Source organism: Dysidea avara, chromosome 5 (assembly GCF_963678975.1).
Source record: "Dysidea avara chromosome 5, odDysAvar1.4, whole genome shotgun sequence".
Lineage (NCBI taxonomy): Eukaryota > Metazoa > Porifera > Demospongiae > Dictyoceratida > Dysideidae > Dysidea > Dysidea avara.
Genome location: NC_089276.1, coordinates 3,390,665 through 3,404,475, shown reverse-complemented (window position 1 = coordinate 3,404,475; position 13,811 = coordinate 3,390,665). Strand labels below are relative to the sequence as shown.

General features: G+C 38.3%; 1 protein-coding gene across 2 annotated transcripts in view; it reads right to left on the bottom strand.

Moving 5' to 3' along the window:
- Positions 1-13,811, bottom strand: part of LOC136255729 (uncharacterized) — a 172,953-nt gene that overhangs the window by 69,983 nt on the left and 89,159 nt on the right. For both annotated transcript variants that reach the window (XM_066048564.1, XM_066048565.1), the window contains 2 exons: positions 8,290-8,607; positions 7,523-7,711 (listed from right to left, as the gene is read on the bottom strand). In XM_066048564.1, the coding sequence (XP_065904636.1) occupies positions 7,523-7,711; positions 8,290-8,607 (507 nt within the window). The remainder of the gene's footprint in view (positions 1-7,522; positions 7,712-8,289; positions 8,608-13,811) is intronic.

The following is a 13,811-nucleotide window of genomic DNA, read 5'->3' as shown; positions in this document are numbered from 1 at the left end:
TTTGTAGCTGAACTCCTTGCTGGGTTACTAATAATAGTTGGACTCTTGACAGTGTGACTTGCTGTTTTTTTTACTGAACTCTCAATCCAGGCAGCATCCATGCAGTTTACCTATGGATATCACTACTTTTCCTGTGCTTTTTCCTTGTTTGTTATACAAGGATAACACAAACAGCATCAAATGAATGAAAACCATTAACTAATACAACACAATGAACTAGCTTTTTAAACTATGTAAGTAATTTGAGCTGTATATAAACTAAATTATCTAATAGGGTGACTGTACTATTAGAGTATCTTGTTCACGCATTTGTTATACTTTCACATTATAACTCAGTGACCTTTACTCCGGTTCTTCTATACTACTGCAAGGACTTTCTATGATGATTATTCCATCCAAATGCTGGTTTTCAGCTCACTTTTCTAGACGGTTTGCCTGGCAGACGTAAAACTAAGTTTTTTTTATTTGTAAAACTCAATCAAGCAATTGTGACACAGGTTGGGTTTTGTGTCCTATCTCCATGGTCTTTATCTCGATTTGATTCAAACCACAAAAAGGCACTCCCACAACAGTTACAGCAATTTTCAACTCATTTATTCAAGGGGTTTATCCTATGGGCGTGACAGAAGTTAGATCTTTTTATAAGAGAATAATTGGTCATAACCCGTGATTTCCTTGGTATCGAGATTCACTTTAACGAGCCCTTTAAGTGTGCCAAATTTCAGCCTGATTGGAGTATGCATTTGTGTTTTATGGTGGACTTTGCAAAGTGAGCGGAATAAAGAAGAAGGGGAAGAGGCAAAAACGAAGAAATTAAAACAGAACATTGGCTGCTCGTATCTCGGAAATGGCTGGGGTGATTTTCTTCAAATTTGGTATGTAGACTCCCCTACCTGACGGGCACTTCTGTAACAAATTTGGTTGCAATCGGATAAGGGATCATGGAGGTACCTATGTGAAAATCACATTTTCTTACTTCCTGTCAATATACTCACGGTGTGGCGCACTGGCTTCTTGGGCCACACGACACACTACCATGTGTTTTAATTATGTACCACCAGATTTTATTCATTCAGAGAAAACAGTAGGTTCAATCAAGTGACAAAACACAGTCTGACTGGCAAGACTGTAACATATGTGAAATTGTGAATAATAACAACTGTATAATCCCATATTGCAACCACAAAGAGGCTGACACCAGATTGGCAGTACATATATTAGTGCAAAGATTGAAGAAGAAGAAAAAGAGGTTCTTATATGTAGATGCCTATATTATGGTAGGAGCGCATGGAGCATGTAACCTCATAAAGAGTGAAATACAAATGTACTATGATAAGTAACTTTCAAAATTTCAAAATTAGGATATTATGTGGAGGTGCATGCTCGAGTATGTCATGTTTCTGCTGTGATGAAGCGAAGCTATGGAAACAATGTGCAATGGCATGGCAGAGGAATAGTAGTACAGGCTTAGCAGGACAGTCTTTCTACAGTCACTAATTACGCAAAATCAATATGCTCAAGCTTTACCTTTGACTTAGCGATCTTCCTATTGAAGCAGCTTTGCTACCTTCACACAAGACGATGGAGTAGCAGCCCATTCAGTGTATCGCTGTTACACATAAGAATAGTGTAACCAATTACATACATAGTAACATTGGATGCCATGCTTGAATTTTGCCAGTACTATTGGTAGTGTACTAATCCCTTGTCCACAGGATTCGATGAACTCCTGATTATGGCAGTTAGTGTGCTTGTTGAATTATAGCGAGTGGAGTTCGATATTATATGTATTAGGGTTGCTTTTAGCATGGGGTAATCAAGATCACAAACTTTACCAGTAGCTATTCCATGCATGCACTATCTGATTGTGACACAACATCATGCAGAATTTATAGAATCCCATCAGTACTGTGTTGTGCGGCCAAGTACAGCTAGTGCGGATATGCAACAGACAAATTTTGCAGGAACCAAGAAAATGCTGTTTTCATGCATTCGTAGCTCAATAGTGTGCCTGGACGAAAACCAACCAGTTTTGCTATAGAAACTTCCCCGGGGCAGGGTACCTCCTATTCCAAATTTGAACTGAATCCACCCAGCCATTGTGCCTTTGAAGTTCGTTTTATTTTCTTTGTAGTTTTCTTCTTAATCTTCTTATGTAAAAATTCTTTTCGCACACTTTAGAAAAATTGTAATAAGTTGTGTGTGCTTTAGTTGATTGACTTCAAATGTGGAGGGCAGTAAGAGCATAATGCAGGACATTTATAGCCTAGTGTTCATACAGATCAAACTAAGAATAACATAATTGTGCACAATTTTGAAAGTTCCAAAAGCGATTTGATGTCAAGCCAACAGGATAATCCGCTTGACAGAATGACTTGAAAGTTGGTCTGTACATGAAGTAGTGCAATCCTTTTGTGGTTTGAAAGTACTAAGAGTATCAGCTAAGGAGATATAAAGCAAAACCAAACATGTGAAAAAGTACAACTGAGATACTCTAATAAAACAGTCACTAAGAAGTAAAAAACCTGTGCAAAAAATGTTGAAAAAAATTCTCTGGGGCTCAAATCAGGGACCTTCACACCTATACACCCAAGCCCTTAACTACTCTGCCACTGCTGTCAGTTGATCACCTCACTCACTTTCTACCTTATAAATGAAAGTTCTGGTTTAGTACACTAGAATGATAATTTGTAGATCTATCAGGGAAATTCTATATGCGTCGTATTGGAGTGCTCAGAAAAATGTGTGTTCTATTACAGTACTACAAAAATTATGAAAATAGCAGCCAAGTACAGCCAGTGTGGGTAGGCGACACACTCATTTTATGGAACCAGAAAATGCCATTATCTGTTCAAGTTGCAGCCTCTTACAAGTGAGTCTTCGATATGCTGGAAACAGCTAATTATGAGGATGGTGCTCGTGTAGACGTTTCAGCTTCAAGATTCAGAGGAGGTAAACACCAAAAGGCATTTTTTTGAAAACAAAGTGTTTAATACTATTAATGCCAAATGCACCTTCATATTGTTGTACCCAAGTATCCTCACTTTAGCGACGTTTTGAACATAAGAAACAATGGAAGTACAAACAACGTATTAGGGTTTAGATATGGGTTCTTTTATCCTACTTGAATTTTCAACATTAAGGGGTGGTACAGGTCATGCTGCTCTGTATTTTACAGAAGAATTGCTTTCCTTGTCTCTCTTCAGAAGGAGTTGTCATATAGCTCTGTGATGTTATGGTTATGCTCCACTGTTATATGTTTGAGAGGAGCTAGATCACATCAGGGCTGTCTACTTTCACTAGGAGCACTTGACCTTGCACTAGCTGAGGGTCAGATGACTCCAGCTCATTCATTGATTTAAAATTGATCTTAGTATTTGTCTAGCTCTTTTAACATCTTTAGTGCTAGGGGTGGTGGCAAGGGGAGCTGGTAACTCTAGGAATAAAAAAAATCAAAAAAAAAATCATGCATTTGTAGCTCTATAGTGCTTGAACGGTAGCTTCCTCGGCATATCACATTCCTAATTTGAGTTGAATCTGCCAAGCTATCATTGGGGGGTATACATGCTTCAAAACCTGTCCTATTTCAGTTCTTCATATAGCCACACAGCCATCAATGATTCCTGTAATAAAGAGAAGAAAACTAAAAGGAATTATCAAGGCCAACTATAGGCTGGCTTTGGAACTTGCAATACAAAAAGAAGTGATATCTGCACAAAACAGCCAAGCTGTGAAAAACGGTGCAGCTTTAAAAAGCCTAGGTGAAAAAAGTTGTGAAATCAAAGGTGGCAACTAACAAATGGCTGCAATGATGTCATTGCTAATAAATTTTAATAATGGCTGTATGCATTGTTAAAATTTATTAGTTAGTAACATCACTGCAGCCATTTGTTGGCTGCCACCTTTGATTGATTTCACAACTTTTTTCAGCCAGGCTTTTTAAGGCCACACCTTTTTTCACAGTTTGGCTGTTTTGTTCAGATTATTCTTGACAGCTGATATGACAATAATGTTATATAGTAGTCCACTTATATCTGTTTGGTAGTAGAGTTAATATATACATGGAGAGAATACTACCACACAAACACACTGCTACAATGTACTTGGTGAGCACTGCACTGGATTTTGAGCAACCAGCTCCCAGATGCTGCAAGTTGCAGCACATGGTTAATTTTATCATTACAACAAACTTTTCTTGGACTAATACTCCATGACCTGATCATGAGGCAGTGTTAAATAATTAACTGTTACAAGCAGCAAATCAAACTTTTGTATGGTTTACCTAACAGTTTTAAAATTATAAGCAGGGTGACTGTTGTAGTTAACAATAATGAAAATCTTTGCAAGTATTGTGGCGGACCACACCCCCTTCTGTTTCTGATGTATAAAAGTTACATGATTACATCAATACATATAATTGATAAAATAGTGCTATGCAAAATTTTGGCATTTTTGTCTGTTCAATAATGATATTTTATTCACTAAGCCATCCAACTATAAAGAAAGATGTACAACATTTTTGTCCATACCTGTCACACATGTCAAATGGTTGGGAAACTAAACCAGAAACATTTTCTCTATCGTAATCATTGGCTACATATGTAGGTCCCCTGCCGTGGACCAAGGAGGGTAATCGGTATCTTTTTACAATGATGTGTGCCTCCGCTTGGTTCCCTGAGGCTATCCCCCTAAGGAACATTGAGGCTTCAAATTCATTAAAGCCTTGATCAAGTTTTTCACTCTAGTCGGTCTCTCAAAAGTCATCCAGTTGAACCAAGGAATCAACTTCATGTCCCATGTGTTTCAGGAAGCTATAATCCAGTTAGGTATTAAGGAGGTGAAGTCAAGTCACAGGGAGCCCTAGAAAAATTTCATCAGACTTTCAAAAGTATGATGTGTGCTTACTGCTTTTAGGAAGGTAAGGACTGGGATAAGGGTGTTATCTTTAGGGATTAACCTTTTTGAATTTATCTTTGGGCACAACCATAGGGGTCACTGAAACTTCTGAAGGAGATTTGGCTGTCCAATGACCGACCTGAGATGGTGTTGCCCAGGGTATCGGACATAAGACATAGGTTGCAATGACCTTGCTTAGAAGCACTTTAACTCAGTCTAAGATGAAGAAGTGGTATGACCTAAAGGCTTTGCAAAGGGTATTTAAGAGTGGTAACAGAGTGTTGATGTTGCTGCCAGGAGACTTGATTGGACAGGTCGAATATGTTAGTAAGTTTGATCTTTTGAAGGGTTATTGGCAACTGGAGACCACTTTTGTGACCCCATATGACTTGTACCGATATACAGTGATGCCCTTCAGGATGAAGAATGCACTCGCAACCTTTCAATGGATGATTAATCGTGTGGTGAGTGGACTAAATGGTTGTCAAGCATACATTGAGGATGCTATCGTGAAACAGCTCTGAGAATTTCTGAGCCAATTAATGGATGCAAGGCCGACAATAAATTTGGTGAAGAGTGAATTCTGCCATAGCCATGTGGAGTTTCTTGGACATGTAGTGGATAAGGACTGGCATCCCCTGTTGCAGCAAAGGTGGAAGCTAACACCAAAATTAATTTCCTGTTACCTTAGACCCAATGCGCTACTTAGGCATGGCCGGGTACTATAGACAATTTTGTCGCAACTTCTCCACAATAGCAGAACTGCTCACTGCCTTGTAAAGAAAGGTACCATTTACGTAGGTGGGCTTCAGTATGCCAGAACTCATTTGATAAGATACAGCTTATTTTGCTCTCCAAACCAGACTAGTATTAATGGCACCTGATTTTCATAAACCATTTAAGCTTTTTGTTGATACTTGTGATGTTGGTATTGGGGCCGTGCTGATCCAGGAAGGTATACAAGGGGTGGATTGTCTACTGTGCTACTATTTCTCAGAAGCTGAACTACCATCAACAAAACCACTGTACTAGTGAAAAAGAAACACTAGCTCTATTGCTTTCACTCCAGCATTTCGATGCTATGTCAGCTCCAGTAGTGTACCTGCCAAGGTCTACACATCACAACCCTTTGGTATCATTCACTGCATGAAGAATAACAACCAACATTTGCTTCTTTGGAGTCTGGCACTTCAGGAGTACAATCTGGAAATTTAGCACATTAAAGGGAGACAACATTATTGTGGATGCTTTGTCTCGAGCTGTGCAATAAGACTTTAATACTGGTGACTCATAGACTTGTGCATTGTAAATTATAAACCTTTTCCTTACCTGGTTGGTGTATTTAGGTCTTTTTATTGTGACAATTTCCATTTTTGTGTTTGCATAATTATACCCTGTTGTGCACATGAGGAGTAGTTTTGTAGAGCAGTAGTGTTATGATGTGGAGTGTGCATACTTGGGGGTATATATTTTAATAATAACAGTTAAACTGTTCACACTGAGCACTGACTACTTTGGGTAGCCATGCGTATTCCTCATGCCATGCTAAATCTTGTCACATAACAATGGCAACCATTAATGAATTACAAAATAATTAATGAACTACAAAATACAATTAAGGTGGCACTGAACTGATTAAGGGCAGCTGCACAAAGTTAATTGTACAGCATGTTTGTGGTAATGCATGAACAAATGCGGAAATTCATACACCATGGTGAAGCATCTCAGTGGACTGCTCTGTCAGACTGACCAGCTACTTTTGTTGATACAACCAACGTTATTCACAATTTAAAACTATTAGCTTGTTACAACTTTGGTTAATTCACTGGCAAATGGCACCAGCTGCCATTGCGTGATTACTGTTATATGGACTGCGCCCTGACTAGCCACACCATTTCCTTTCTCGCTAAATAACACACCACAGACCATCAAAATTTGGTATAGGCATTGGATAAGTGATACTCTACGATACTACCTTCGATTTTTCACACTTCGGGTTTGATGGAGTTGTTAACCAATGTTGTAGTCCACAGGTGTGCATTTTCACTACTTTCCATGTTGTTATCAGTGAAAAGGAAAGTGTAAAATTGTTCTACAAGGTGAGAAATGTTTGGAACTGAAGTGGCTTAGCGCTAGGTTTTCCATTAGCTGAGTTATTTAAAAAATCGGCTTAAAAATTCAGAGTTTTATAGGCAAAAATTGAAGGTGTGTTATTTCACGAAATTTTGTATGCTAACTTAAGCATCACAGACTATCACAACAGCTTTTTAGGTGTAGATTGAGTTGTATACTAGCAAAGTTTTGGGCCACTCGAAAATAGCTCATTAAGTGCATGGGTTGAAACAAATTAGCTGCTGGACTTAATCAGTTCAGTGCCACCTTAATAAATTGCTGTACGTATTGCAAATTAAAACTGCCTTAGAGCAAAGCTTATATAAATACACAGAAGTTTATACAGATATTTTATATCCTTCCTTTCTCATACACTGGCTGCCTTTAGCACAAAATTGTTTGCTCGTGTGGGCACAGGAAAACATGTTTACAAATACACACAAATACTTTGGTTATAAAATGCAGGCTCTTTTACATTATCTAATTAATAGTAATGGCACATTTATTATGTTACCTGATCCACATTCAAGTGTAGTACTACTCCAGTTCCCATCACTTCCACAGGTCCTAGTTCTACTACCATCTGTCATCACCACACCAATACACATGATAGTACAAGTATCTCCAGTACTAGGAACTCCATCACCACCAAGTGTACAAGTAATCATTCCGTTAGCAGGATCAGTAAGCACCATACATTGAGCTAACAAAGAATGTGTGCAGTTACAGAATTATGCACATGCGATAATTTTCTCACTAGCCATATACCACTGTCTCACAAAAACTTGTATAGTTCTCACACCCCTTCCAAATTTTAAGTTGAGAAGCTTTTAATTTATGGTGTCAGTTAGCCATGGGTATGGTCCATTTTAAGGCCAAGACTTTGACTCCCTGTACTTATAGGCTTTCTGTCCCACCAAAGACCTACATCAAAGTTAAAAACAACAACTTAAACTTAAATCCCAGAATGGAAGTTAATTACATTACAATTTCAAGACTATAGCGTGCATGTACATTAGCTTAAAAATGTGTTTGTGATAATTTTACAAATATGTTGATATAGTTTTACCAAGAAGATGAAGAAATGACAACAATACTGTAACATTGAATAAATCATGTAATTATGGGCTACAGATGTCACAAACAAAGATATTTGTATAATTTATTAGTGTAGGCTTCATTATTAGCTTTGGCTTGTCTCACTGATTTTTCTCTAAAACATGTGTTATTATAGATGCTTGCATATCTACATACCAGGTACTACCTGATGTTTACACATACCATTTACTACAACTGTCATACTACTTGAGCTGTTAGCCTCATCAAAGCCAGTTACTGATGCAGAGCAAGTATATTGTCCACCATCACCATTGAGTAGTGATGAGAATGTAACTGTCCTTGTGTACACTACCCCAACATTATTTTGATCAGATATAGTGACTCGTGGTAAAGAAGATAATAAACTACCTCCAGTCCAACTGATCATCACAAGATTAGATTGAACTCCATTAACTACCATGACTGTACAGGTGAGAGTGTGGTCTAGTCCACTAACAGATCCGTTAACTGATTGTGATATGACAACTGATAGTTGAGGAACTAAATCAACACAACATTAGTTAACACAGTGATAACACCAATTTTATGGGGTAACAATAATATATAATATCCATATCATAAAGCACATAAAATTGTTTGGTTTACTTACAGATCAGTAGTGCTGCCACAATATAGAAAAACTCTATATCATATATCACCAAGGTTTATGCCACAATGATAACATATATCACGATATAGAACTAACCGTAAAATTTGCAAGACAAACATACACATACTCTTCATTGTAAGTTTCAATTTAAGATGGAAGTATACCACAAGCAAAAGCTATTCTTGTTTATCAGGTTTTGAACGTATTTAGAAAGGAGCATGAATAATTCTCTTTGATGTTGACACATTTAATGAGGTTATTTATACACTAAAGACCTGAAGTTAGGGCTCTAAGTTTCATTTAGAGACCTGTTGTCACGTGAGACTGTTATGGTAAATTCAGTAACACTTCGAGCGTTAATCGGATGGCTGCAGGTTCGAGGCTGCCCAGGTCCAGTTATGGATTTTTCCTCTCCTTTCTCCACCTTTTCAACATACTTTCTGTAACAACTAAACAGGCTGTAGGACCAGGTGTCCTGCAGACCTTCAACACTTGTGCTACAAAGCCTTAATAAATAAATAAAAAACTTCAAAGAGTTTTCTATGTCACTGATTTAATTAGTGGTTGTATGGTTAGTTAGTGAGATTAGGGTTTTTACCTTCATCGGCCATACCAGCACTTGACCAAGCTTAGCCTAGCTGTCAAAGCGAATGAGCCAGCTGCTTGATGAATATTATAGCTACTCCAACAATGTTCCACATTCACAAGTAGCTAGCCATCAGTGAAACTAGTGGTATTACCGAATTTACAGCAAACACATTTGCATTCATCTGCTGGTCAGCACTGTCGCTATTAGACCATCAACGCACTTCAGTTGTGCTATTGCACCTGTTTGCAACTTTTGTTGCTTCGTGGACAGTTGTAATAAACATTGTTGCTTCATGGCCAGTTGTCATAAAGTTTGTCGCTTCGTGGCCAGTTGATAAAGCTTGTTGTTTCGTGGTCAGTTTTAGTAAGCTTGTTGCTTCGATTTGTGGCCAGTTGTAATAAAGCTTGTCGCGTTATAATCAAGGTTGTAATCGAGGTTGTAATAAAAAGGTTGTCACTTTGTGGCCAGTTGTTATAAAGCTTCTCGCTTTGTGGCCAGCTTGTCGCTTCTTAGTATTAGCTAGTAAACAAGCCTTGGAACTAAATTTCAGCTGCTAAAACAACACTAAACTGGCCACTGAGCCGGTGGCACACTCAAACATGCTAAAAAGGGCCTTACCTTGTGTGACTCTGTGCTTCTATTGTCAGTGCTGGTTAAGAGCTGTTTTCTAAATAAGTTAGATACCCACTGTCGTTTATTAGTAGATTGAAACCCTTGTGCTTGGTTTGGCACCTCGGCGGGAATTAATTAACAACCTCGGCTGCACCTCAGTCACTAATCAATGCCACACCTCGGTGACCAAACCGTGCCCTTGGGTTGTCAACCTACTAAATAACCTCCAGTGGGTATCTAACATCACTTTGCTACTGCTTTACAGTTGAGACAAGTGGCTGGCACTACATAGAAACCTTAAAACCTACCACTTTACTTTGGGGAAGCAATAAAACCCGGAATACGGAATAACGGAACAGCGAAAATTAGATTCTTAATATTTTACTACTATATATACAGTCTATAGCATTTATACAATACTCACCTCGTAGCAATTCCACAGAGAATCACTAAGGCGATCCTCAGGGCGATCTTTAAATAGAACTAGCACAAAACTAACCACTCTAGAATAATCTAACTAAGCTAAAATACTTTCTAATACACTTTACTACAAAATCGCTACAACACTATAAGTTCTTTCTGCTACAGCTACTTGTACCAGCCATCACACACGAGTAACTGCCCGAATTTATCAGAATCAAGCTGCACAAAGTGATATCAGCTAAATACAGCACTTAACCTTTTGAATTTACATTAAGCTTGTTTGGCGATGGATAACTAACAGGTTAGCCAAAGTAGATTATTTCAGAGAAGATTTCTTAGGATGGAATGTTATCACTAATAAATTCGGGCAGTTGCTCGTGTGTGATGGCTGGTATAAGTAGCTGTAGCAGAAAGAACTTATAGTGTTGTAGCGATTTTGTAGTAAAGTGTATTAGAAAGTATTTTAGCTTAGTTAGATTATTCTAGAGTGGTTAGTTTTGTGCTAGTTCTATTTAAAGATCGCCCTGAGGATCGCCTTAGTGATTCTCTGTGGAATTGCTACGAGGTGAGTATTGTATAAATGCTATAGACTGTATATATAGTAGTAAAATATTAAGAATGTAATTTTCGCTTACTCCGCTGTTCCGTTATTCCGGGTTTTATTGCTTCCCTTTACTTTGGGGTTGGCTTGTTTACCACACTACACCATCAACACATAACTTAAGTAAATGCCAAATACCATATGTCTGGCCTCCCCTACATCATTATACTAAGCGGACTACTATTGCAGAGCTGCCAAGTGGACCACTTGAAAATGCTGGAGACACTACCTGGTTAACTAAGAAGCCACCTAACCACGCAGCCATTTCAACACAGAACCCACATTCATGAGGGTTCTAAACAATGCCCAATTTATTTGGGCATGCACACACACAGCATTTTAAAAAAGTGTATGTATTTGATGATAGCTACAACTATCTAACCTATACTGCTGTTTGTGCAGCTTATTCCACTACTCTATCGACACTACAGTATACAAATTGTGCGGTACCATGACAAGTGACGCCACAACCTGAACCAGGAATCGTCCATCATGATTATCACTTTTCAATCAACTTCTGTCGTGTACTCCACTTCTCGGCTCTGCCAATACATTACAGGGGGTCTACAATTTCCTGACACAAGCGACAAGGACTGTCTGGGCGGACGAGTAAAATTTAACACGAGCTTCAATCGCTGTGTACTGGTTCAATGCGAAGACAGATTCACCACCTTGGTTTGTTGACTTGCTTGCTGCTGCATTACACGATACACATTCACAGTAACACCTTTAATTTCCCTCTCTTCTACGTAATTTAAACTCTATAATCACGTGCCGGTGTGCTTTATTATAAGTGTTGGTGATCATTATTTAAAATATCTACAAAATGACAAGTGTGACACGTGTTATGGTAACTGTGTAAGCTGTGTGATAATGTGTACATTGTTCAGGTAAGTAAAATTAAAAGAATTGTAATAATGTTCTGTAAGAGTTTAGCTATGATGTTGGTTGTTTTGAAGGGTGGGCTTTGTTGTATTCCCAAGTTACCTTCTTTGCATCTTTGAGCACCTGTTTACTTGGCTCATACCTCTCACAGGGATCATCAATGCCAAGTTTGATGCCAACTATTGAAGAAAGAGTACCCTCAAGGCCCAAACTGGGACGAAAAGGAGTTTTGTTTTTTCGTATCAAGCTGAAGACCCTTTCCTCAGCAGCATTGGAATTTGGAATCACCAGAACTGACTGAATAACAGTTTTCAGCTTAGAGAATTTCAGCTCTGTGGAACCGGTAACTGTGATCTTGAAAATGTAGTTCCAAATGACATCAACTCTTATGTAACTAGTATCATCATCCACTTTGACGGTGGCCTCTTCCCACACCTTAGGTGGTATATCACTGTCTTCCAACAGCTGGTATGAGATGAATTGCTGCTGTATTGTATCAATCACCTGTGGATCTCTAAAAGACTCCAAATGTGGATATCTATAAATAAATATTCGATGGAAGAAAATCTGGCACTTTCACGCTTTTCAAAATCAACACATTTACAGTGCAGTAGCAACTCATCCTTAAATGGATAAGTATTCAAAGCATATTGAATTGTTGTTGTAAAAAACATAATAGCTGCTCGGTAAAAGGTCTTAAATTTGTACTCACTGATGAGACCAGTTTCCAACATCTGTCTCAGTTTATCTCTTGTGAGGAACCCAATGCCCATGTCCTTGTGTGAAAGAAGATTATCAGGGTTCCGAAAGTCAATTTCTAAAAGTTTATTGTCATGTTTAGCTTTTTTGATAGCTGCAATAGTCAGAAACCTTCCTAGAATATTGGAGATAAATCCCTCCAATTTATCACTGATCAAGTGAATGCAAGGAGTTTCTCTCTGTAAAAATTTGTTTAATGAGGTGAAGATCGGCAAAACTGAATGGTAAAACAACAGGTAAACTTCAGTTAGTGGATCTTCAAACAAGGTTTTGAGGCGCTGAAATCGTGCTTGGGATTCATCCAATGATTGAAAGTGTGAACAAAGTGCAACATACTGTTTCAAAGCTCGTTCAATAGCACGTTCTAGGCTAAGCCAACATGTAGATACATGCTTCACTATTTCATGGTATTGTGTGTCACAAAAAGTACAATATTCATTTAGTTTATTTTTTCTTTTAGTGCTTTTGTCAAACCAGTAGAACAAATCAACCATCATGTCTTCTACATCAAAGCCAATGATTGACTCAAAAGATCCGGCAGCTTTAATGGCTGTATTGTGCACCATGTGACATGGGCAGCCCATGAAATACACTGCTGGATTTTTTTTCTGTACCCTTGTTTTAATGGAATTGTGCTTGCCCATATTCACACTTGTGTTGTCAACACCAAAAGCAACACATCTGCTCCAATCCAGATCATGTCTCTGCATTGTTTCATCGATTTTAGAGAAAAGAGCCTCAGTGTCAGATGCTGAAGTTAGACACATATCTAAAAACCTTGTTGTAACACATCCTCTGTTTATGTCAAATATTCTGACAGTCAAAGGATTCATTTTGTCTAAGCCGGAGTCATTTGATCTATCAGTAGCTAAGGAGAACGGATTGTTCTTCATAACTTCAATCAAAGACACTTGCAGTTCTTTAGCTAGTGCCCCATTTATTATGCAAGCTGATTTTGTACGGGCACAGGAGTATGCTTTAGCAATTTGGCTGTCAGAAAAGATGTCCTTAAACAGTGGGCTTAAATGATCACTTACTGCTATAGGTATGTTGTGATGTGCAAGGACAGTACATACCTTAACTTCAGCTCTGGTAACCTTTTCATGGATGGGATCAGTGGTGGACTTGAAAAATGTGGTAACTTTAGATCGGTTATCAAGTGCCACGACATTAGCTTTGTGCTTCTGTGATTCCATGTGACGCTTGATGTCTTTCTCTCCTTGGTG